The sequence below is a fragment of the Ursus americanus genome, chromosome 1 (assembly GCF_024610735.1).
Source record: "Ursus americanus isolate L20-20 chromosome 1, mUrsAme1.1.p, whole genome shotgun sequence".
NCBI classification, from domain to species: Eukaryota; Metazoa; Chordata; class Mammalia; order Carnivora; family Ursidae; genus Ursus; species Ursus americanus.
The window spans coordinates 96,419,058-96,444,701 of NC_142127.1; the positions used below are offsets into that span (position 1 = coordinate 96,419,058).

General features: G+C 42.4%; 1 protein-coding gene across 6 annotated transcripts in view; it reads left to right on the plus strand.

The window, feature by feature from the left end:
- Nucleotides 1-25,644, plus strand: part of COL4A3 (collagen type IV alpha 3 chain) — a 137,200-nt gene that overhangs the window by 71,839 nt on the left and 39,717 nt on the right. For 5 of the 6 annotated variants that reach the window (XR_006775786.2, XM_045775279.2, XM_045775277.2 and 2 more), the window contains exons 12-24: nucleotides 408-449; nucleotides 666-743; nucleotides 2,680-2,742; nucleotides 3,140-3,199; nucleotides 4,427-4,471; nucleotides 4,959-5,012; nucleotides 5,949-5,990; nucleotides 8,064-8,148; nucleotides 9,338-9,373; nucleotides 19,064-19,228; nucleotides 21,749-21,841; nucleotides 22,535-22,630; nucleotides 25,411-25,481. Coding sequence is in view for 5 of the 6 variants with exons in the window: in XM_045775279.2 (XP_045631235.2) it covers nucleotides 408-449; nucleotides 666-743; nucleotides 2,680-2,742; nucleotides 3,140-3,199; nucleotides 4,427-4,471; nucleotides 4,959-5,012; nucleotides 5,949-5,990; nucleotides 8,064-8,148; nucleotides 9,338-9,373; nucleotides 19,064-19,228; nucleotides 21,749-21,841; nucleotides 22,535-22,630; nucleotides 25,411-25,481 (930 nt within the window). In the remaining variant the exon portion in view is untranslated. The remainder of the gene's footprint in view (nucleotides 1-407; nucleotides 450-665; nucleotides 744-2,679; nucleotides 2,743-3,139; nucleotides 3,200-4,426; nucleotides 4,472-4,958; nucleotides 5,013-5,948; nucleotides 5,991-8,063; nucleotides 8,149-9,337; nucleotides 9,374-19,063; nucleotides 19,229-21,748; nucleotides 21,842-22,534; nucleotides 22,631-25,410; nucleotides 25,482-25,644) is intronic. The other variant, XM_045775280.2, reaches the window with a different exon arrangement.

Genomic DNA, 25,644 nt, shown 5'->3' on the forward strand with positions numbered 1-25,644 from the left:
ATAGCCTGAAATGTTTTCTTAGCCTTTCTACCAACTTTTGAATTTCAGAATTCTGAACTTCAGCCAACCTTCCTTCTGATCTTTAAGAGGAAAAAAGTAGGGCATCAGAAAATTAGATAACCAGCCAGAAAAATGTCCTCTGAGCTGGTTTCCCTTTCCCATTCCACCCCACGTCATGTCATTATTTGCCATATGAAGTCACTCCCTTAAGCTTTCTGCACTTGGCAATCTCCACTTTTGAAAGAAACATATTGCCCCTCTCCTCCAAGAAATAGCTAAAGTAATTTTTGTAATACTGACATTACCCTTAAAATTCAAACTTTCAGTTACAAATGTTGGAACTTCAATGGGTTTAGACTCTTCAAATCCATTTTTTAAAAATAATTTAGTGTTGTCTTTTCTTACAGGGTCACATGGGCGATAACGTGATAGGACAAAAAGGAGAGCGGGTAATTCAAATATTGTGGTTTCTTTGTGGGCAAGACATTTTAAGTTCCGTAGCAATCATCCTGTACAGCTTAGTCACTAAGTGACACTGGAGCAAACGGGTTCACTCTGTCATTTGCATTATCTTCTTAACTAAGAACCAAAGGGGGAAATCTGTCTCCCCAAAAAGCAGAGGTGATGTTGTTTGGTTTTGCATTCCTGAGTGTGTCTGTCTTTAGGGTGTGAAAGGATTGACAGGACCCCCTGGACCACCAGGAACGGTTATTGTGACGCTAACAGGCCCAGATAACAGAACGGTAACTCTTCTGTTTATTACTTGGGTTGTGTGTTCTCACTTCTGGGGTGAGGTCCTCAGGATCCCTTACCTCTTTTATAAGCTTTGCCTCTGAGCCGTCTCAGCCAGCCTGAGCCTCTGGATTTTATTTCTTTTCCCCATCTTTTACCTGAGACCCAGAAAACATGAGACAGGGATCTGAGGCAAGATCAGAGGCAAGCAGCTTCCATGATTCTAGAAGGTAGTGCCTGGGTCTAATTTTGCTCACCTTTTATCCTCACCCCCTCTCATTGTTCCTAACTCAGATGGGGATTCAGTGAGTATTTTTGAATAAATGATAACAAAATAGGTGTATGGCTCTGATCCAACTGGATAGTAATGACCTAAAGAGATCAGTGGAACAGTGTGGTAATCAAATGGGACATTTTTACCTGCCATTATATCCCCAAGGGCAATGTGGCCTGCATTCCTCTCTAAGGACACTGTGACCCTGTTTTTCAAAATGAACATTTGCTTTTTTGCTCCGACCGTGGGGTAGCTAGAAAGACCAGGATATAGAAGTGACCCGAATGCTCAGAAAAAGTGAATCACAAGGTAATAACCCAAACCTGGACACAAGGTTGATCCCAGAATGTCTGGGGAGTGGGCTGGGGTGGGGGGGGAATGGAAAGTGAGGGGTTAACTAACAATTGTCTTGTGGATTAACTAAGAAATAAACATAAATCCTTCTCTTTTAAACTTCTGATTGTTTTTAATAATAATAATTCACATACCATATAATTCACTGTTTTAAAGAATAAAGTTCATGGGCTTTAGTTATAATTAATTTTAATGACATTATTCAAATATAATTTATATACTGTGAAACTCATTTAGTGCACAGTTCAGTGGCTTTTAGTGTATTCATCGGGTTGTACAACTATTACAACATGCAATTTTAGAACATTTTCATCAACTAAAAAAATAAACCCCTTATGGGGCGCCTGGGTGGGACAGTGGTTAAGCATCTGCCTTCGGCTCAGGGCGTGATCCCGGCGTTCTGGGATCGAGCCCCACATCAGGCTCCTCCGCTATGAGCCTGCTTCTTCCTCTCCCACTCCCCCTGCTTGTGTTCCCTCTCTCGCTGGCTGTCTCTATCTCTGTCAAATAAATAAATAAAATCTTTAAAAAAATAAATAAATAAAATAAACCCCTTAGCCCTTACTCTCCAATATAATTAATTCTTAATTAATTCTTCTAATTATCAAAACAAAACTGAGAAGAGTTAACACAAAACATGGTGAAATTTGATATGGCCAAAATAATAACTCTCATTGAAGATTGGAAAAAATCGACCTAAGAAAAATAACTAAATTTTTCAGAGGTAATCAACAAAAACAAAATTAATGAAGTCTAAAATTTTATTGTCTGGAAATGGACAGGAAAAAAAATCTTATCTTGACAAAAATGTAGATCTGGATGATTTGAGCCAGGGTAAAATTTTTGAGTTTGAAAGAAATGATACCTCAAGAGGAGACTCACACTGGGGAAAATACAGTCAATAAAATGTGATAAGAACGCAAACAAACCTGACCGACGCAAGCAAATCCTCCTTGTAACGTATGCTCAGAAACCAACTGACCTCTATGAAACTAATTTCTGTATATTAAAAATGAAAATAAGATACATTGGGAATGATTTGAATGTGCTTATTGACAACCGATTCAGGAATTAAATTGGTTTAACAGAGTTTGATCCAAAGGAAACTTTCTTTAAAATAACTGAAGTTTATGTATGGTTTCAATGGGTCCACAAGTATAAAATCTGAAATATGAAAAATGATCATCTGTTGTGTTACCAGGAGGCTCATAAGTAGTTTGTAGATCCAGTTCGTTGAACAGCTAGAGAAAATTTTCAAGTAAAAGCGGTATAATCTTGTTTGATGTGTGCGTAATGACTTTAAATTGTTTTTGTGGCAGGACCTCAAGGGGGAAAAGGGAGACCAGGGAGCCGTGGGGAAATCCGGACCTCCTGGACCCTCAGTAGGTTATTCAGAGTCATGCTGTTGCCCTCGAAACATGAAGTAGAGCCTTAGTGTGTACTTCGATGTATGATCTACTTTTAAATCTTAATATTAGCTAACGCATGATAATATTTCACTGCAGAGGTCATGGAATATACTAGAATTATTTCACAGCCACTTCTGGCTGAAATCCCTGCCTGGTTGTACAACCACCCACTGCCTCCCTCCCATCTTATGATTTATCTTCAGCATCTGGTATTTAAGCATCTGTTTTATATGCATACTTCTACATGAGATGACCCACCACTTGAACATTTTAAAATACAACAGAATAATCAGAAGGAAAAACTTAATGACAGTCGAGGTGAGTCAAAAAATCCATTCATAAAATTTGACATGACTCTCATTAATTACAGGGACCTCCTGGAGAATCTTATGGATCTCAAAAAGGTGCTCCTGGAGAACCTGGCCCACAGGTGAATTTGGAAATTCAGTGTTACGTGTAGCCTGTATCAGTCAATGCTCAGGTCTCCTTGGGAGGCAAGTGTAAGATGCCCAATTCAAACTAGCTTAGATTTTTGTGAATTTTTTAAAGATTTAGGAAATGAAACTTATTTGTTCAAGTATCTGAGAAGTTCAAGGTTAAAACAGGCTTTGAGGTCTTCGGAGCTTGAAACAAGATGGGCAGGACTCCCGCTATCATGTCTCCTCTGTGTATATCCGCTTCGTGCTCTCTTTTGACACTGATTTTCTTCCACATAGGTGGCAATGGGGAGAAAGAGCGGGAAGTATCAGCTGACAGCTTTGGGTTCATGGCATCCAAGAAGACACTGTGTCTCCCTGTGTCCACTAATAACACCCCAGAGAATCACTCTAGTTGGCCCAGCTTGGTCCTATGTCTCACCCTGGAGAGGTGACTGTGACCAGGAGGCAAAGTGTCCAGGATTGGCCAGGCCAGGAGGGCGCGGGCTAGTGAGACCCACAGTCCCATCAGACCCGCACAGAGTGAGGGAAGGGCAGCTCCCCAAAGAAGATGGGGCACGATGTGACATGGTACTGGGGAGACAGAAGAACCAGGGTCCACTCACCCACCCAGCTCTGTTTTGGAAAGATTTAAACACATATATTGTTTAAAGACTAAAAATTATACATTGAGAAAAGTATTTTTTTCTAAGAAAAAATGTCCAGTAAATATGATGTTTAATTCTATTACAGAGGGTAAACGTGGTTATAGTTCATCCAAAAGCCCTGTGTGTTTGGGACATGCAATATACCTTTATAAATATGTTCAAATATCAGCACGTCTGCAGGTCTGGGAATTGCCAACATTTCAAATAAATAATTTGACTATGAACACCTCCCTCTTTCTAGGTCTTTTTGTCCGTTTCTCTGCTTTTTCGATTTTTCTTCCAAGCTTGGATGGGCAATATCAAATCTCATTTAAGCTTAGCTAATCTTAATTTCCAGTCTTTCTTCTGTTAACCCTCTCTAATTTCCCATTCTGATGGCTTCTGCCTTCTCCGGCAAGAGAAGGTCAAATGTGTTCTGTGATTAATAGTTTTTCCTTCTAACAAATGGGTGGAGTTTCAGTCAGGCTCTCTTGCCCGAGGTCAAGAAGAGATGATCATATCCTTTACGTTTTCCATATTTATTAGTTATCCATATTTATTAAATGACGTGTTTTTGTTTTGTTTTTGTTTTAGGGAAAACCTGGCAAAGACGGTGCCCCTGGTTTCCCTGGCACTGAGGTAAAGACACGTTCAGCCCATTGATGTTGAAATGTCAGTCCCATTAGACAAAGGATTTGGGGAATTACTAATAGTTATTAAGCTAGCCAAAGCATATTGGTTTTTAAAGCTGTATTTGAGAATCATCGTGTTACATCCTCACCATGAAGAGAGATCATCAGAGCACATCTAATTTTTTTCTTTTCAAAAAGGAGTTCCAGGGCATCTGGGTGGTTCAGTCAGTTAAGCATCTGACTCTTGATTTTGGCTCAGGTCATGATCTCAGGGTCATGGGATTGAGCCCCGAGTTGGGCTCCATGCTCAGCTGGGAGTCTGCTTGAAGATTCTCTCTCTCCCTCTGCCCCTCCCCCACTTAGGGGTGTGCTCGCTCTCTCTCTCTAAAATAAATAAATCATAAAAAAAAAACAAAGTTCCAACTGTTCCTGCTTCCCACAGAAGAAATGAACTTGTGTGTCTTCTGACCCATTCTCTTTGTCCTTTTCCACAGGGAGCCAAAGGCAACAGGGGCTTCCCTGGATTACGGGGTGAAGACGGCATTAAGGTGATCCCCTCTCTAACATCCTGTCTTCAGGCTTTTTAACTAGTTGGGTTTTGCCCACCCTTTCCCAACCATGCCCTGAAAATAGGTATAAGGGATTGCAACTAAAATAGCTTAGTTATATTTGTTGAAAGGAAATGAGAGATGTGACAAGTTTACTTAGACACCCGAAGCGCAGTTTTGTGGGAAAGATATAAAACTTGCTCTGTGTGGTGGAAGCTGATGACATCATGACTGGTGAGATTTAGTTTCTTCGTGAGGAAGGAGTTGGACAACTTCTGCAAGTGAAGGTTTCTGGTCGTGGGAGGTCAGGTGTAGGCTGAACCCCATGAGTCTCAATCTGGGTCATGACACACTCAAAGGTCATGATCAGTGAATTATGAACTGTATTCCATTTCATTTGTTGCTGACAACATGTTATAGACCTTTTCCAATAATTGTCATGTGTAGGGACATGGGCAGATTCAAGATTTATCCTATAATATTATCACTTCTGGTAGAATTCTGAAAGTGCCCTCCTGAGTCGGTAAGAAGCGGGGTTGGTTACAGGTTAGTTGGGACCCTGGGAATTGCATAAACCTGCAGCCTGGTTTTGTTGTGCTGGAATCTGGGCGAGAACATGGGGATGTGTAAGGCATAGGAAGACCCTCTGAAGGTGTTGACATGGAAGAAACATGTAAACTACCAGAGCAACAACCTCTTCCCAAGACCTTATTGATGGGATTCTTGCCCCAGATACAGCCCTCCAAGGAAATGACCCAAAGTCAATGTCCCTTTCATTTTAACTTGGTCTGTACGTTACATGGAAAAACATCACTTTTAGCAATGATTTATTGTCTAACTGTGCCTTTTGCTTTTTAAGCAATATTTATATTTGGTATAAATATGTAAATACTTGGGATTAATGTCCTCATAATTTGTAACTGTCTTTCAATACAGGGGTGGAAAGGGGACATTGGCCCTCCAGGATTTCGTGGTCCAGTAAGTGTAACTAAAGACAGTATCCATGTCATATTTGATCAAGTCCTTCAAAGTATCAAGGAAATTTTGAATCAGTGTTTCTCATTAACTATGAAGATAGAGATTATGGTATTTACATTTTTATCAAACTAGGGAAGAAAATAGCTGTTGTCATTATTTGTCCATTTGACAATGAATAAATATTTCTATTTGGGCCTATTCGGTCTCTGGAAGGCACTAGAAATGCCCACCCTGGGCGGTGGGAAAGAAGAAATCATTCGTCCAATGAGACATGGCCCAAGGTGACCTATGCCCTTGAGTAGAGTAGGAGGGGTGCAGTGCAGGTCAGCTGGGGCACCCAGGGGAGAGGGAGCCGGCTCCACCCACTCCAGCTGGGCCCAGGTATGACAATCTGCATTTCCAGGCAGCAGAAGCTCAACTAGGGCCAGCGAAAACCAGTGACCCCCGGCCTGAACTCCATCTCAGCAGGCCATCTCCTCTTGCCGCCATGGACAGGGATTTGATGTCTGTTAGCTCCTGACTGCAGAGCGGCCATATTCTCTGTTTTGTGATTCTGTAGCCTAAGTAGATGAGTAAAAGAGACCCAGGCTCTGAATTCTGGTATCCCTTTCTCTCCTGCCTTTAAAAGACAGTAGTTCTCAGGGCGCCTCCGTGGTGCAGTGGGTCAGACTCTTGGTTTCGGCTCAGGTCATGATCTCAGGGCTGTGAGATAGAGCCTCATGTCAATCCCCATGCTGAACTCAGAGTCTGCTTAAGAGAGCCTCACCCTCTCTCTCTGCCCTGCCCCCCGCCCCCTCTCTCTCTCTGTAAAATAAATAAATAAACCTTAAAAAAAAATAAAAAGACAGCAGTTCTCACGTTCAGGGTGCGGAGCAGAGCTGCCATTTGTGATTATGCAGGTTCTATGGAAAAGTCCACGATGGTAAAAGAGTCATGGGGTGGGGGTGAGGGGTTTCCGTTACTAACGCAGGGCTTAGACCCCTCAGGCTAAGCAATTTACTGAGTTAAATTCGTCCTGGAAATTCGCATCTTCACACAACAAGCCAATGATTCAGATGCAAGTATTCCCAAAATACTTTTATGGAGTTGCCGGGAAGAAGAAATGGGCCATTTTGTGAAAGCACTTAGCCAGCACTTGGCAGGTGCTTGTATGTCATTACGGATTTTGTGATGGAGATTATTACATTATCATTAATGTTACTATTATGAATTATTTTTTGTGATTTTATACATAATTCATTGACCACAATACTTTTGTCATCTCTTTTTTAAACATGCCAAGAAAGTAATTGGCCCCATGCAGCATAAAGGAAAACAAAACAACACCAAAACTTTTAAATTTCCATCTTCTTTCCTTCAAGATAAATATACTGAATTCTAAATGAAATCGACTTGTGCTTGGGAGAAATTCTTAGCCTTCCTACCTTTGCTGTGTGTGTTTCAATTCTATACAACTCTGCAGCTTCTAGTAATTTCCTTGGAAGTTCTATTTAGGAAGCAGACAGTTAAGGAGACCAGCAGTAGGTCCACCAAGCATGTCAGAAACAATAATCCTCAATATTATTGCAAGTCGGCAGTATCCTGAAATTCAAAGAAACAATCAATGGGGTATTTTTGATGTGTGGATCACAACATACTCTGAAATAAAGTTAGTCCATGAGGACAAGCATTTTTAAAAAGTGAGATAGAATATAATAAAAAAAAACAGAGTTGATCATATGTCAAAATGGTAAGCCAGTGCTTGTGAAACTTTAATTTCTGTATACATATCCCCACATATCTAGATATGGATGTATATATGTGCATATGGGACTGTGAGTGTGTGAGCGGACTCACATCATAAAATATATTTCTCACTGAAAACCCGTGATATATATGATATTGTGATACCAGAAATATCAACTTTGATCTTTAAATTTATCCATACGTATACATGACTACATTCCTGCTAACACATAAACTGACGAATTGAGGAAAATACCATTGGGGGGGGGAGGACACTGAAGTATTGCATTTGGTGAGCTCACTATCAGTAGCTATCCTTTCTCTTTATTCGTTTCTTTTTCCTTTAAGACAGAATATTACGATGCATACCAGGAAAAGGGAGATGAAGGACTTCCAGGCCCCCCAGGCCCCAAAGGAGCTCGTGGCCCACAGGGTGAGAAGAAATTTCTTCCTCAAGCATTTGATGACCATTTCTGTGTGTTTCTTTCCAGGCAACGTATAACAAACGTGCTTATAAACGTAGAATTTGCAGGGGGCAAAAGGGAGGTCTCCCAGTTTTCATGGGTGGTAGTATTGGCGTGTCCTCATTTTCATACTTTTATATGTAAATTCCATCGGTGCTATACCATCAAAGATAATTAAATTCTCTGTGTGTGCGAAAGCGTCAAGTTCAAGTTTGACAAGAAAACACAAATGTGGTCAGAGCGCAGGAGGAGGGAATGGGAAGGATGGCAATCTCAGTGGGATACAAAAGAAAAAATGGAGACCCTGAAAAACTATCATTTGAGCAAATCCACCCCATAGTGACCAGAGGGGCCTGAAACCTGGGTTTGCTGACTCCTGGCATCATGCAACAGAGTCCCATTTACTCAGATGCCGTCCCTCTGGATAGATTAGAAAGGTGTAGGCCAAGAGCACTCCTCTGTGGCTACACAGAATCCCTGGGAACTTCCAAATACTGACATGCCAAGGTCCCATCCCCGGGATTCTGACGTAACTGTCTGGAGGGGGGCCCTGGGCACCGGTAGATTGTAAAACTCTCCAGATTATTCTAGTGTGCAGGCAGGATCAAGAACCCACTGACCTAAGGCAAATTATTGATACAAATAAGATTTCACTTACAAGAGTAAAAATTCCCTGTGTTCGTAAATAAATGGATGGACATAGTTTTTTTTTTTTTTCATCTGTTATGTTCACAATAAATCACTCATATGTATCAAAGAATTAGAAACCTGTTGCACTGTCACAGCTGGAAGTGATCTGAGATGCAGCACCAGGCCAAAGCACAGGACCTGACAGTTCCAGCTGTTTGCTGTTCTTGCATCTGTACCCTCTCAGCCAAGTGTCAAACACAGAGCACGCTCCTAGTAAATGTCCACTGAATGTTTGAAGGTGGTAAGGTGGCATGATTCACCTTTGAGTGTTAGGCATCTCAGACTGGTTTCTTCTCTGTAGTTTGTCTAAATAACTGAAGCTTTCTAATATTTATCTATGTAAGCGTCGAGAAAAAAAGTATGAAAATACTTATTATTAATTACTATAATATGGTCACACAAGATTTCAAAAATGGGGGGAAGTATTTATGTCCTTATGAGTAATTAATTACTGTTATGGATTTGTAGGTCCCAGTGGCTCTCCTGGGGTTCCTGGAAGTGCTGGTATGTACATGTTTCTTGGGGAACCAATAGACATGCTCTTAAAAGGAAAATCACGGGGCACCTGGGGGGCTCAGTCAGTTAAGTGTCTGCCTTCGGCTCAGGTCAGGATCTCGAGGTCCTAGGATGGAGCCCCACATGGATCTCCCTGCTCAGTGGGGAGTCTGCTTCTCCCTCTCCTCCTCCTCCCTGCTCATGCTCTCTCTCTCCAATAAATAAATAACAAATCTCAAAAAAAAAAAAAAAAGGAAAATCATGTTTGCATTGCTAACGTAAGACAAATGTTTCACCAATTGATCTAAAAGTGTTTCCAGCTTCTTCATTGTTAACTTTGTGACTCACAGCAGAAAAGGGAGGGGAAGCTTACACAAAGTGACTTAGGAATGCTCTTTTACTTCTCAACGGTTTTAACTAAGTGTAAGGCAATAACTGGTGTAGGAGCAGAAGCCTTGAAGCTCAGAGGAGACACGAAGGTAGAAAACAATAATTTATAGTAATTAGGTTGGTTAAAAATGGTATTTTCATAGTGTATCACATGTTGTGTAAGTACATAGATAGCACTTTTTTTTTAGATCTATTTATTTGAGAGAGAAAGAGAGCACACAAGCCAGGGGAGGGGCAGAGGGAAAGAATCTCAAGCAGACTCCCTACACTGGGCTCAATCTCACAACCCCAGTATCAAGACTTGAACCGACACCAATGATGAGGGAACGGAAGGCAAGCTGAAGACAAAGCAGAAGCTGACACCCTGCAACCCCCCTCCCCCATGGGATGCATGCAACGTTCCTCAGGCACTCCTGGCTGCCCTAAAGGACAAAGAAACAGTCCTTACTACCCACAGCCCATTGACAAGTCCTTGAAACAGGCATGGTGACATTCCTCCAGGAACTCAGCTGCCTCGATGTTAATACTTCGCTAAGGGCAAAAGGCAGTCCTGGCCTGATCCCCTCCCCTCCACCAAGATCCTGTAGGTCTACTTTAACATATAAAAATCCCTTTGGAAACTTCCTTTATCTCTAACCACCCCCCCACCGCCAGCCAAGATACGTGTTGGCAATCATCCCCCAAGCATATGGCCCACCGATATACATCTGAAGGGTCTCATGACTAAGGTTTTATTAGACGGTAATAAATGACCCTTTCCCAACAATAGCTAGCCCCCTCAAGGTCCTGGAGACCTTGCTTCCAAAATTCCTTAGAGACTTAACGCTCTCCCAAGCCCCCTCCCCACTTGAGGGTATAAAATAGGCCATTCCTCACAACCCTGGGGCAGCAGCTCTTTCTGCCCATGGGTCCTGTCCCCGTGCTTTAATAAACCACCAGTTTTGCACCAAAGACGCCTCAAGAATTCTTTCTTGGTCATTGGCTCTGGACTCCACCCCACTGAACCTCACGTATATTCCCCAACCTCATCATAATGGCGCCCAATGTGGGGCTCTGAGCTTTGGTGCAAAATTGGTGAGTACTTTCCCTTCTCTTCCTTTACTGTCATTTCTGGGGCTCTTCAAGGAGTACGGTCTTATTGGAACACTTTCATGCCGACTGCTCAAGCCGCAATCCTCTGGCCCATGGCTACTCTATGGGGAGGAAAAAGCCTGCCTTTTGGCTGGAAATTAGTACCCTGGCCAGGATGGTAATAAGACCCAGAAACTTGATGCCCCCTCTTTACTGCTATCTTTATACAAAGTTGTCTGTCTTGGGCACGGGACAGCCACCTAAGTGACTAGCATGGCTGCCAATCTTAAGACACCCGTGTGAGGTTTCCTCCTGATTGACCTAATGCGACCCCCTCCACATCGCTGGTCTAGCCACTTCTGGCCACGGGACCTCCACTTGGAGCCGGCTGAAACCAGTACCCGATTGAACTAAAACCCAACTGGGGACCGTTTCCTAGGGAAGTTGGCTGTAAGGACCACATGTGTTGAAATGTCGCTTAGACCATGATGGATTTCTATCTTTACTGTTTTCCGTCAATGTCCTCTACTAATTACTTAGGCTACAAAATTTGGTAATTTCCCCTTGTTAAACTTTTCTAGTTTTCTCCATGGGTTAAAAACAGCTGGTTCTTCAAGGCAAGGTAAAATACTTTCAAGGCAAGACAAAATAAGATGTGACCTTCATGGCACGACCTTCAAGGCATGGTATTTCAGTCCATTCACCAGGCATCCATCGGCAGCCTAGGACACAATGGGGTAGGGGAGGGACACCGGCATCCTTCCTATGGGCCTTTTATGGCAGGAATGCCTTCACGGGAAGGCAGGATTGTGATCAATAGCGATTTTTGTTGAGGGACGCCTCCGGTCGCTTTTGACACACGGAACCTCTGACATATCCTGCGTGGGACGCCACCTGGGAGTCGGGGGGGATTTGGTAATGGACCTTATTTACTTTTCTGTGCATGGCCTCAATAGGGTGCTTCCTCGGTTCCCAAGGACTCTCCCTTGGGGTGCCTTCTAACCCATTGGAAACAATTTGGATTGCAAAATTTAGGAAAGTACTGATCTCCTGTAACACTGCATGGCTGCAGTGGGGTCTATCAGAAGGAACAGGACAAATGGACCTGCGGTACCCTCACTGCTCATACCTAGGCCTTCATTGCTCTACACCAGGACCCCAGTGTAAGGGCCTCTTGCAGAATGTGTTTGCCCGAATGGGTCAGCTAGTAAACTCTCCTGACATTCTGGATGATAATGATCTAAATAGGCCTCCTCCGAGTTAACCCAGGTTGCTGGGGGAAATACAGGCCAACCCAGACAAAGGGGACTCGACTCTCTTCTCTCACTCTTCTTTCTAACAAATGTGGGGCTGTCTCCCTCACTCATTTCCTGGGTTAATGGCTATAACTGGAGCCATCTGTGGTTAGTCTACCTCAGGATGGAGACTTTAAGGAATATTCCCAAGCAGCTGCCGAACCTCCCTTTGTTTCAGGGAAATTCCCTGTCTTCTCTGGCCCGACATACACTGCCTATTCCCCCTTGTTGGCGGGAAAACATGGCCTCTGCTCCTGTTGGAGCTGATGAGCTCGAAAACCGGGAACCCTGTCTCTGCCTTCTGGCAGCACTCTGCCTCTACTGTCTCCCCCTCCCCCTTCTTTCTGCGCCACCTGGGGTGTGGCCTGCACAACTGGCTTCTGTACCATCCTTGGTGCCTCCGGCACCATGGCTCCTCCTCCCCTCACCATCAAGGAGCGAAGAAGAGCACCCCCTGGACCTAACGTTACCCACTCCAGATTTCCCCACCAGTGTCTCAGGTAAAAACTGAAAATGGGGTGGGCCCAGGTGGAACATAATTCAGTATTTAAACTAAGTCGAGTTTGTTGGTTTAATTAAGATAGACCTGTCTTTAAAGTTATCAGCACTAAATGTAAAACTTTTATTCTATCGAGGTTTACTGAAGGTCAAACAAACTTCTGTTACCTCTGTTTTGAGTTAGTAAAAATATGACTAAAATGATGGTTAATTGTCTGTCTCAAAGTTTTCATGGGTAATTGTTAAAATAGCTTTCAAAGTCTTCGGTAACCTGAATCTTTATTGCTTGGATGGTAAATGGGATTGAATTCGTTGGACATCTAGGTCTTGTTAAAATAGGATACAGTGCTGAAGCATTGATTACTGGATGTAGTTTTGTGCTTTTGACTTCTTATTGCAAAGAAACTAAGGATATTTAAATCTGTTGGTAAACATGTTTTGTGCTTAATTGATTCATAAATTTGCCATCTAAAGAATTCTGGTGTAACAGTTCACAGTTGGTTACTACTTAGTTTTCACTGGAGACTATGATTTCTAAAAAAAAAATATGCGAAACTCTACTAAACGTAATGAAGGCTGATGGAAATAAGGGAAGCAACTCTGTGTGTAGAAAAGTAGGAGATATGTAAGAAGGCTAAGGAATGGGAATGCATTTTTGCTGAAGGTAAAAGAAGGTAATATTGTCCTACTGATGGTCGTTTGGAAAGATAGCATGGGATAAAATCTGAATGCAAAAGAAAGTTGTAGAGGGAATTTTAGGTGTGGTCAGAACTAAGAGTGAAATGAATGGATTTTTAAGGTACAGTGGTATAAGATCTATGTCTGCTTTCTCTCTGTTTAGAAAGAAAAAGGTTTCTTGAATTGTTCATCTGCTCTGGATAAGAAAGTGTAAACAGTTTTCTCTTTGCCCAGGAAACAAAGTTTCTATGTTTTGTCATTAACAGGTCTCCAATTACTTTGTTATAACTTCTCCGTATTAAAGGAGCTAAGTTTTGCTGACAACTATAGAACCCTACCTATTTGCCTTCAAATCTCGTATTGTCACCTTGGTTAAATAAAAATAGAGTTTTGTAGTGATCTGTAATCCTATTCAGGCTTGTGCTATAATTTTAAGGTTTTAACAAACTTTACCAAGATTTAAATTATAAATGAAGTCTGTTTAACTCATTAGGCCTTTTTCTTTGGTGTGCTGAGTTACTCTGGAAGCACTGTTAAACAAATGATAAGCCTTTGGTTACATTTGGGTAAATGCTGTAACTATTCTAGAGATAATATGCGATTCCTAAGGTTTTAATGTTTTAATATAAGGTCGTCATCACTCTTTTCTGGCTATCGAAGTGTTCTGTGTTACAGAAGTAACCTGACTTCCTTGCCAGCTATACTGTAAACTCACCAGTTACTAACCATGTCCAGTCTGTGTTTTTGTTATTTGTAATTGTTCTTAAATGAGAACAATTCTCTTCTAAAATGAGTTTCATCTTCAAAGAGATTCATATAAAGGACTTTTTAGGACAGGTACAGGTATTCGATATCTTTATGGAACCCGAAAACTGAAATGGGTAAAAATTTCCAGCTGCATTCAAACTAAACAAGAATTAGTAACATGGGACTAAATTAACTAAATTAACTAAAAGATTATAGTGTCGTGACTCTTGTTTAAAACATTACTAGTTCTCCAGTGTTTACTCTTCCAGATTGAGGAAACTTTCTCTTAAGACATCAGTGACATACAGAAATAATAATAAAGCATTTCTGAACCCTCTGAGATTAAAAAGGTCTCAGTAAGTATTCTTTCTTCCATGGCAATCATAGTCATTTGCATAAGTTCAGTAAGTATTGTTCTCCTTGTAACAGGACACCATTGGAAACATTGGTTATTTTACCATAAGGCTTTGACTGGAATGTCATATTTGAGAGACATGCATAGACTCAGATATGACCAAACAGCTTTCAGGAACTAAGGTTGACTTTATGAAACCTGGAGCCATAAAGCCCCTGGAAATGGCCTGATACCTTGCTTACAGGGTTCCCAGCAGCCTCACCAGGTGAGTAAAGAATGTCACTTCCTGGCAGGTGCAGGAGCCTCAGGGTACTTTGGGGGACCTCGTGGAGAGGAATCTGCCCAAATCTACAGGTATTGCAGGCATGACTGATGACAAGTACTTGGCTTGGCTTCTGGCCTGGAGAGGCTACTAAAAGTTCAACCTGGAGATTCCTTGTAAAAGCTCCAGCAAAGCAGATTCTAAAAGATCTATACGATCAATCACTATCCTTGCTGAATTCATGTAAAAAATTAGGCCAAGTTTGTTAAAACTAGACTTGTTTTGCATACAAATTAGTCCTGATTTTGCTATCTCTGGAAATGAGGGTTATTTTAGAGAGAAAAAATTATGTTTAAATAACCCACCTTTGTGGATATTAAATTCTAGATCTGATTGTCCTTAAATGTTGCTAAAGCTAGACAACTTGAGGTAAACTTAAGAGAAATAGCTTTTTTCTATTGCTATATAATAGCTCATGTATAGATAGTCTTCATGTTCTTATTCTATGGGACTAATAACAGGACCCCATGGGCATGTAATTAATTAATTGAATAACGGGGAAATGGGATAGATTCCCCCAATGATTGTATAACTCGTCTATCACCTTGACCAATATGTCTGGGATGATGAAATCATTCCCTAAAAGCCAAAGCATACCCCACTCCATAGGGTTAACTATGGGCTTGTGGAGATAATGGATGACCCCACTTTCCTTGTGACTGGACTGGATGATGACTTGGAGATGCCTTTATCTCTTGACAAGTCTTCCCCCCACTCGCCAGTGATTCCTTGTTAAGATATTAAGGCTAGACCTCAAACAAAGAAGGCTTCTTAACGCTTTCATCCTGCATAGTTACATTTAATCCTAGAAGCCACCTCTATGGATGTACAATTATAAGGAGAGGCTTTAGCCAAGCATACAACAGCCCTCCTGGTAAAAGGAGCCTCAAAGCTCACTGAGGGGCAGTTCCTTACTGTAATGACTTCACATCAGTTCCAAGAACAAAAGCCACCAATGGGCGATGGGAAGCCGGCTTATTAAATACCAGGCTATGCTTATAGGTATGCCTAAAATAATGCTTAAAACCTATCAAACTTTAAACCCAGCTACCCTTAAGCCTGGACCTGACCATCATACTTCTATAGAGTATAACTGTTCAGAAGCTATTGATCTTGTTTATTCTAGTTGATCAGATTTAAGATGTCCCTACTGAAAATACAGAGGACAACTGGTTCACCAATGGTAATAGTTTCATGGAAAAGAGGGGACGAAAAACTGGGTATGCTATAGTCAAGACTGTTGAGGGCAAAGCCCTGTCAGCAAACATGTCTGCCCCCAAAGCAGAATTAATAGTGCCCACCTGTGCTTTGCAATTGGCAAAAGCCTTAAAAATATTTATACTGACTTCAAATATATTTCCCTGGTCCTCCATGCTCATGGTGCCATTTGGAAAAAAAGGGGGATTATTATCAAGCCATAACTCCCCAATCAAATATGGGCCTGAAATCATTGTATGTATGGCCCTCCAAAACCACGTAGCCCTTGAAATCCTGACTGCAGTTCCAAGGAGGCCCAGTATTATATGACTGGCTCCTGGCTGGGACCCAGTGGCTCTGCAACTTAACCTGTGTCCATAGCTTCCTCCTTGCTGGATAAGCCACTGTACTCTGGGTTTTGCCTAGATGCGTGGATGCATTATTAAAACCGTTACCAACCCAGCCAACCTTCCAAATTTAAAACCATGGTGGCCATGTTTTGTGTTACATTGGTATGACCACCTAGCATCTATCTTTGCTACCTCTTTGAGACTGGAAAATCTTGTTTGGCACATGGAAACTCTCAATAAATACATGGTCAAAACCCTAAGTGATACTCTACAGAATAGAGTGATGTTAGATGTTTTTAACTGCTATACAAGGTGAAATATGTGGTAGCATAAAAACAATGCTGTGTATACAGTCCAGATTATCACAAAATACTTCTGGGTTTCTACCTGACATGAATGCTCAAATTGGTGCTTTAAATTACCTCTTTCTTTTAGTGATTGTTTTAAAATCCTAGACTGGAGGAAAATTATCAAAGGTCAACTATCAAAGATCTTTTATTCAGATCTCTCCTTATAATATTAACCTTGTTTTGTCATATCTGATGTCTCCCTGCCTAGCGCCAAGACTCCTTCACCGCCGTAACTTCCGGCTAACAGATAATACCTTCTACTCAAGGAGGCTCATCCATGTTGTCCACATTGGATTCAGCTGCCTCCCCTTTCATAACTCCCCTGCATGTTCCCCAACTGACCAATGTTGACCCATAGGTAGGGACATCTCTACACCCCTATTCAGCAGGAAGAAGTTACAGAAGATGAGACCTTCCACCTTCAACAACCTTAAAGATTTAAGGGTCAAAATTGTTCAGGGGGGAAATGATGAGGGAACAGAAGGCAAGCTGAAGACAAAGCAGAAGCTGACACCCTGCAAATCCCCCCCCCCCCCCCCGCCATGGGAAGCATGCAATGTTCCTCAGGCACTCCTGGCTGCCCTAAAGGACAAAGAAACAGTCCTTACTACCCACAGCCCATTGACAAGTCCTTGAAACAGGCATGGTGACATTCTTCTAGGAACTCAGCTGCCTCGATGTTAATACTTCGCTAAGGGCAAAAGGCAATCCTGGCCTGATCCCCTCCCCTCCACCAAGATCCTGTAGGTCTACTTTAACATATAAAAATCCCTTTGGAAACTTCCTTTATCTCTAACCACCCCCCCACCGCCAGGCAAGATACATGTTGGCAATCATCCCCCAAGCATATGGCCCACCGATATACATCTGAAGGGTCTCATGACTAAGGTTTTATTAGACGGTAATAAATGACCCTTTCCCAACAGTAGCTAGCCCCTTCAAGGTCCTGGAGACCTTGCTTCCAAAATTCCTTAGAGACTTAACGCTCTCCCTAGCCCCCTCCCCACTTGAGGGTATAAAATAGGCCATTCCTCACAACCCTGGGGCAGCAGCTCTTTCTGCCCATGGGTCCTGTCCCCGTGCTTTAATAAACCACCAGTTTTGCACCAAAGACGCCTCAAGAATTCTTTCTTGGTCATTGGCTCCGGACCCCACCCCACTGAACCTCACGTGTATTCCCCAACCTCCTCACCAAGAGTAGGTGGCTTAACCAGCTGAGCCACCCAGGCTCCCCATAGATTAAACTTTCATGTGTTTAAACACCCACAAGTTATTGGAGTGGTTGCCTCTTGAGAGAGGAAGACTAGGATCAAGGACATTTAATCAAGGAATAACCTCAGTGGCTTTAATTATAACTGTAATGCTATCATGCATCATTTTGTAGAGGAAACAGAACCATGAAAAAAATAGCAAAGATTTGATACATTGATCACATTTTTCTCTATACCTTGTTGTATACTTAAACTATTTCATAATTTTGGGAAAATGAATTGAAATTAAGCAGACTGCAGAATTAGATGTATTTTGTATTGCCATTGTAAAAGAATAGTTAAATGGATGAATATTGTGTGTACTTGTATGTGCATGGAAAAATATACACAAAACTGTTAACAAGGGGCGTCTCTTGAAGTTGGAATACAAAAGGATATTTTAGAGGTCTGGCCAAAGATTAGGGAAGAGTTTTTTCTCCCCACCAGGCCCCCCAAGTAATGAATAGCCTCCTTTAGGAAAACAGTGAGTAAAAATTAGAAAGCTCTAAAACATATGTGGATCAGAAGGATTTGCTTTTTTGGCAAAATCCTTATGCTCAATAATCAGAAATAATCAGATATTACCCCTGCCGGTTCTCAGCCCTTTGGTGGTGAGGTCTTTCTTCTTTATAGTTAAAGGCAGGGATTCGAGACTGGCCCTTTCCTCACATCCTTGTCAACTTAAGAGGGACAGACGAAGTGGCTTTGTACCACCTGGCATGGCTTCTCTCCCAGGAGATGCCCGCCTCCCCGCCATGCTCTTATAACTAAGACGACTGGCAGGAATGTAATCCAATTAGGACAGTCTCTCTCATTTCAGACACTGAAAGGTAGGTATCTTCTAGTCACTCATGAAAAAATCTACAAAGCAGCACATATGGAAGAATTTCTCATGAGGTCCTTTTAAACAAAAAAACCACCAGTCCATCTCTGACTCTCTTTCAGCCCCTTGTAATAAAGAAGTCCCTGTCCTACCTCATGGGACTGGAACGCACTGAGCTTTGCTGTGCTGTCCTAGTTTCACAAGGGCCACAGATGAAGGAAGGAAGATACTCTCTTTTTGTTTTATATGCTTTATATACTCTCGACTGTGTAACTTTTGTTAACAGGAATGTATTACTTTTTGCAATTGAAAAAGTAACATATATGAATCAGGAGAACATTTAAAATGCACTAAAATGATTCTTTTCTCCAAGGGTCATCGAGGCCTGGCCTCAGAGGAGCCCCCGGACCTCCAGGCGTGAAAGGAAGTAAAGGGGAACAAGGGCCCCCAGGAAAGAATGCAGTGGGGCCTCCGGGGTCCCCAGGTTGTCCCGGTTCACCAGGCCCTATAGGGTTGCCGGGATATCCAGGACCACCAGGTAGATACCTAATGGGGTCACTGTTATGTACCTTGCCTGATAGCAGATATGTGCAAATCCGTGGTAAGGAACCCCACTTGCAGCTTGGCCGTCAGTCTGTGTGGGTATAAGAGCAACCTTTCGGCTGCTGTCTCATTGGATGAACTATCTGTGAAAGCAGCTCGGGTGGACTGAGCACTTCGCAGGTGCAGCAAAGCTTTAGCCCGAGCTCCCACAGAGGGCTGAGCCGGAGGTAGGGACAAAGGACGGTTATCAGGTTGGCAGAGAAGGAGGGCCGGTTATCAGGTTGGCCTTGGCCAAGTTTGCAACAGCTTGCTTGGTCCCTGGAGAAAAATATCTTCCTGGAAGTTACAACTTTGTTTCAGGACAATCTGTCCCAGAGGAACAAGAGGCAAGAATTTATCCACCGATTCCTATTAGTCATGGGTCAAAGTTATATCCCACAGGACCAGACTAACCACACGCACACACATGCTTCCAGGCTGTGTTAGCATGGCTCCCGGGGCATCCCATGCCCTGGCGTCAGCAGGCAAATGCAGGGCAAGGAGGTGCGGGCTGGAGGTGTGCAGCAGGGGCATGAGGCAAGATGCTGCCAGGTCAGGTGGGTCAGAGACCACAGAGCTGCAGCCTAGAGGATGCGAAGTGCCTGGAGCTGCCCTCTCATCGCCAGCCTCCCACAGAGACACTTAGCATTCTCTGCTGGCTGACAGGTGCACAGGACCTCAGAACTGATGGGTCGTTCTTTGTCTCTTAAAAGACCTCTCTGGAACATGCCTGGGAGGCCTTGTGTTTTATACTCAACCCTCCTAATAGCCTTAAGAATCTTCTGTGTGTCCAGGATTTTGTTTTTAAGAAAGGAAGGATTTCTTATTTATAGATAGTGTGATTATAAACCTGGAAGATCCAAAAGAATAATCTGGAAAGCTCTTAGTGTTAACAAGATAATTCAGTTAAATGTCTGGCTATTTGAGCAATACTGGAAAAAAAAATGAAAGCTTCCCTTTAGGCCAATGGCTGTTTAAGAAATTATCCCATCAATCAAACGATATAATGTCTCAGAACAAAACCCGTCAAGCTATGGTGTGAACCTATGTGGAAAACACACCAAAATAAAACTAAACTAAAACCTTTCCGTGTGTCAGGGATTTTAACAATTTCTAGTCCTCCCAATCTTTTTCAAGATGTAGGTTTAATATGCTCATTTTATCGACGAGGGGCCTGCTGTGCACAGCTCTTGGAACTAATGAGTGCTGTAGTCGGGCTCTGGACCCCGGGCGCCTGTGGTAATACAGCTCCCTCTGCGAGACACTGTGCATCCTCTCCCCTTAGAGATGGCCCTGGCTTCCTGTCTTCTCTTATCTAAGCAACACCTGTCTGTTCATCCAGTTGCAGCTTCAAGTCAAGTCCTGCAGAACGTTTTCAGTGAGCCCACATCCTGTAACACTCAAGCTTATCCCAATAGTAGAGTTTTTCACATAGCCTGTCTTTGTCAGTTTCCCCCATGAGACTCAAGGCTCTTTGAAGTCAAGGACTGTGTCTTGTTTGCTGTTTTAAGCTCAGCATGTAGCACAGGGGACTGAAACATAGAGGTACTCAAGTATTTGTTGAATCAAGTATGAAATGACTATGAAACTGTGCAAGTAAATACAAATGTATAGATGTGTAAACGTACATATATGTCTGCCTTAAGTACAAAACTGTCATTACATTTTACTGTTTAAAGAGAACTACCCAATCATCTTAAAGACACAGAAAACTGGATCACAAAATGAGCTTTCCTTTCAGAGTCAAGCAAACATTGCTACACCCTGTTCCACCTCAATTAAATGCTCCCGCTGATACCTTGTTGCTCTGAAATCTGGAGCCGCTATAGGCATTGTTTTGAAATATTTAGTTTCATTGGCATCACCTTCAACCTAGATTTGAAATGGCAAGACCAAACAATCTGGTCATAGGACATAAGAGTTTAAGAGCCTTAGCTGTTCGTTGTAACATTATGGTAGCAGAGACATGTGGAAAACTGGAAAGAGCTTTCTTGAAGAATGACAAACTCAATTGACATGAACAAGCAATTCAGAGAAAACAGAAGAAACTCTGTCGGAATCTTTTCACTCAGTACGTATCAAGCATCTACAGTGTATCAGGGAGATTCAGTGTACTTGAGATAAGAGAAGAATGAGATGTGACCCTTTGCCTAAGCATGCTAAAACAATAATCTTGGAATAATTGGAAATAATTGAATAAAATAACATGGGTTGATTTTATGATGAGAACTAGCCAGATAACAAGACTTCAAAGAATCACCACATCAGTATCAAAGAATATCACATGTGGGTAGTTAGAAAGGAAATCTGGTCAACGCCCCTGTCTTCAATTGCAAATAACCTTCAAAAGAGGCAGCCTCCAAAACAAATATGGGGGAAATGCATATAAAATAATACATCTTACTGAAACCCTTGCTAACTGAATAAAAAACACATAAAGAAATAAGACACTAGCTTTGGTGTTGTCTTTTTGCAGGTGGCATCGTTTTTCGCCAAGGTCCACCCGGAGATGGTGGACTCCCAGGCCTTGTAGGGTTTCCAGGAATCCCAGGAGTCGATGGGCCCAAAGGTTGGTTCAATCAGTGGTGTTGCTCAATGAAAGCAAGCCATTCTCATCATCCTTCCTATCACTGACTCCGCCCTCAAAACGATTCCCCAACTGCAGTCACAGATGGCTTCTTTTCCAAAAGAATTGCCTCAAAGTATTCATTTACCTGTGAATCAATCATGTATTTAGCACCCATGCAATAAATTGTGGGAGATGTCTAGAATATGAGTTTTATCCTGCACTGAAGGAGAGAGGTATTGAGAGAGTAGATATTTTATTCTTGATTCAGGATTTCCTCTAAGAATATTAAGAAGGTTGGGTAGATAAAGTAAGCCAATATAATATATGAACAATTTTTTTAAAGATTTTATTTATTTATTTGAGAGAGAGAGAACAAGAGCATGAGTGGGGGCGAGGGGCAGAAAGAAAGGGAAAAGCAGACTCCCCACCGAGCAGGGAGCCCAATGCAATATGGAGCTTGATCCTAAGATCTCAGGATCATGACCTGAGCCAGAGGCAGATGCTTAACCAACTGAGCCACCCAGGTGCCCCTAGATGAATGATTTTTTATTAACATGCACAACATCCTTAATGATTTTTACTACCCCCTCCCCGATTTTTAATTTAATCAATCCCTGTGTGGTTGGAAAACATCTGTCCTTTCTGCAAACTCAATGTAGGTTTATGAATAATGTACATGTGCTCTCACTGCAGGGGAACCTGGCCTCTTGTGCATACAATGTCCTTGCATCCCAGGGCCCCCGGGTCTCCCAGGACTGCCAGGGTTGGATGGCATAAAAGGAATACCAGGTAAAGACACTTTGCATGCAAGAGTTTTTGCAAGTACAAAAGTGTCAGCTCACTGGGTGATGAAAAAAGGTATAGGATGTCTGGATGTCATGATATGGTTTGCATGAACTTAAAGATTTTCAAAAACATACTCTGTTAACATAAAGTAAGTCAAAATAACACAAAAACGGGCATTTCCCCCTGTTCCATTTTAGTTGCTGAATTCTAGCAAACCATGGGGTTCCCCATGAATTGTAGACTGGCATTCCTCCAGGGGTAGGAACTAGGAGGGGTAAGGCAGCCATCCCACACACATACCACTTTTTTCTTCCATAAAAAAATAAGCTCGCTCTCATTTTTTTTTTTCTTAAAAAACACAACTCCCCTCAGTCTGTTTTTTAAGGTCCCTACTTCTGGTAGAGCCAAGGGCAGATGCACTATTTCATTCTTCAGAAGGACACAAGTGCAATAAGTCAGCACACCAATGGGGGGCGATAGCGTGGTGAGGACTGTGGTAAACTGGAAGGGACATTGGAGGGGGCCATCCCACACCAGCTCCAGCCTATTGTTACTTTTCAGCATTTTAGGCCCTGTATTGATAAATCTTCCAATTTTTCATGAGAAGAAAGAAATGAGGATTTTTATCTGAAATCTTACTTTTTTCCAGTATTAGCCACTAACTCCATTTTTGAGGGAAGAAACCATCTCAGAGGCCAATATTCTGAGAGCTAAGTAGAGCCGGTGTCACTTCTCTTGTTGTGCCAGACCAGGACCCTCCACCCCACACGGTTGCTCCAGGCTTCACATCTCTGCTGCCCCACCTCCCCCCCTTCCTCAGTCACAGAATTGGCCGTGGACAAAACCCTGAGGGAGAGAAAGTCTCATTAGTTGTGTTCCTCTGGCCCTCATGCCACTCTCCTGGCTACTCAGGGCCTGTCACGCTGTGTCGCCTGCAGTCCTGGTTCTGCCATGACCACCTTGGTCTGTAGACAGTCATCAAATGATCTAGCATTAACCAACAAGAGCTCAAGTCAGAGTGAGTGTGTGCTCGGCACTGTTCTACGGGTCGTATGTACGTCCGTGCCTTATTCCTCACATCAGTCCTAGAGATCAGTGCTGTCACTCGCCCCATTTAACAGATGCAGAAACTGATGTGCAAGGTGACAGAGCTCAGAAGTGGTAAGCCTGGACTCAAATCCAGATGCTCTCCTCCAGAGCCGTGCTCTTGCTCTCTACACTGGTATCCTTTCGTTGCTGTGCCAGGGGCTTCCCTTGGAAGCAAGTTAATCCAAAGGTCTACCTGGCAACATAGATAAGGGACTGTTTGTATGTTACCACCATCAAGTAGACATTGGCATTGGCACGGGCTCTTCGAGGAGGTTGGGTGTCAATCCAAAGAAGAAATGCTCAATGTGGCACCATGTTCATCAATAGAGGACATGCATTCAGCCAGAGTCCTTTGTCACCCACAAATCCTTCCTGCTGCTTCATAAACGCCTTAGTTACTCTGTAATCTCTGCCCCCGACTCCCTGACTCTAGTCCTCATGCAGCTTCTATTCAGTGCCTAAGGCTCTGGGTGAAATGTTCTATTAAAACAAAAACTAAAAGGAAGGCAAGGAGCTGGGGAGAGGGGGAGGGAGAGGAAGAATAGAAGGAAAGCAACCATCATTTCCCTACGTTCCCCTTGAGTGACCTCTAGCCCCAGGTGGGCAGCTCACTGTTGATGACCAGCTAGCAGTGTCGTATTTTCCTTGGTTTCTCTACACTCAGCGTATATACAGGCATAGCTCACAGAAACAGGAAAACCATTGGGAAGACTATTAAAAAAGATATCCTGACTCAAATCTTGCAAAAAATACAATCTGAATATACATTTGTTAACATATTGGCTTGAGATCCATCCAAAAGGCCCTCTAAAGGGATCATCTTTACAGAGATATTTAAATACCTATAGGAAGTGTAAAATTGCACAGTAAAACGCAATTTGGCAGCAGATATCCAATGCCTCCGAAGAGTTTGTGTCCATTTGGCCTTGCACTTACACTTTTAGGAATTTATTTAAATTATTGGAGAAGTGCGAAGCACTAAATACCTAAAGATATTCATCATAGCATTGTTTACCACAGCTGAAGTTGAAAAATGATCTAAATTCTAAAAACAGCAGTTAGCTGAATGAATGTTGGCTAACCACACGATAGGCTACTATGCAACCATTTATTTATTTATTTTTTATTTTTTTTTAAAGATTTTATTTATTTATTTGACAGAGATAGAGACAGCCAGCGAGAGAGGGAACACAAGCAGGGGGAGTGGGAGAGGAAGAAGCAGGCTCATAGCGGAGGAGCCTGATGTGGGGCTCGATCCCATAACGCTGGGATCACGCCCTGAGCCGAAGGCAGACGCTTAACCGCTGTGCCACCCAGGCGCCCCTACTATGCAACCATTTAAGTGAAGCTGTAAATCTGTATTTATCGACATATGCATATTAATTGACATATGATTCCCAAATATCAGGTATATGTCCAGTGCATTATGGATATAAAATTTTATAAATAACATACATGAAAATTTTAGCAAATATTGTCCTCTGGTGGTAGATTTATGGGTGATTTTTTACTCTCGTCTTTCTGACTCTGTTTTTCACAATGAGCGTATGTTACTTTCCCTGAACTCTGTGTTTTAAGATACAAATTGTCTTTCTTTCCTCAGAAGAAAACACCCTATTCTCTTCATATACTGTATTACCCTGGCTACTCGGAGTTGGCATTCAATAAATATTTAATAATTCATTGCTTTGCAGGAGGACAAGGGGCAGCTGGCGTTAAAGGAAGCCCAGGGTACCCAGGAAGTGTGGGTCTTCCAGGATTTCCAGTAAGAGTTCATGGCTTGGAAGCTTTCGTGTTAATTTGGGAAATAGCACACCCTGGAAATACAGTTGTGCCAACATAGGTTATCAGTGTGGTGCTTGGCAAAGAGTACTTAATATTAGATACTTGATTAAATAAATGAATGAATGATGTGTGAATGAATAAGT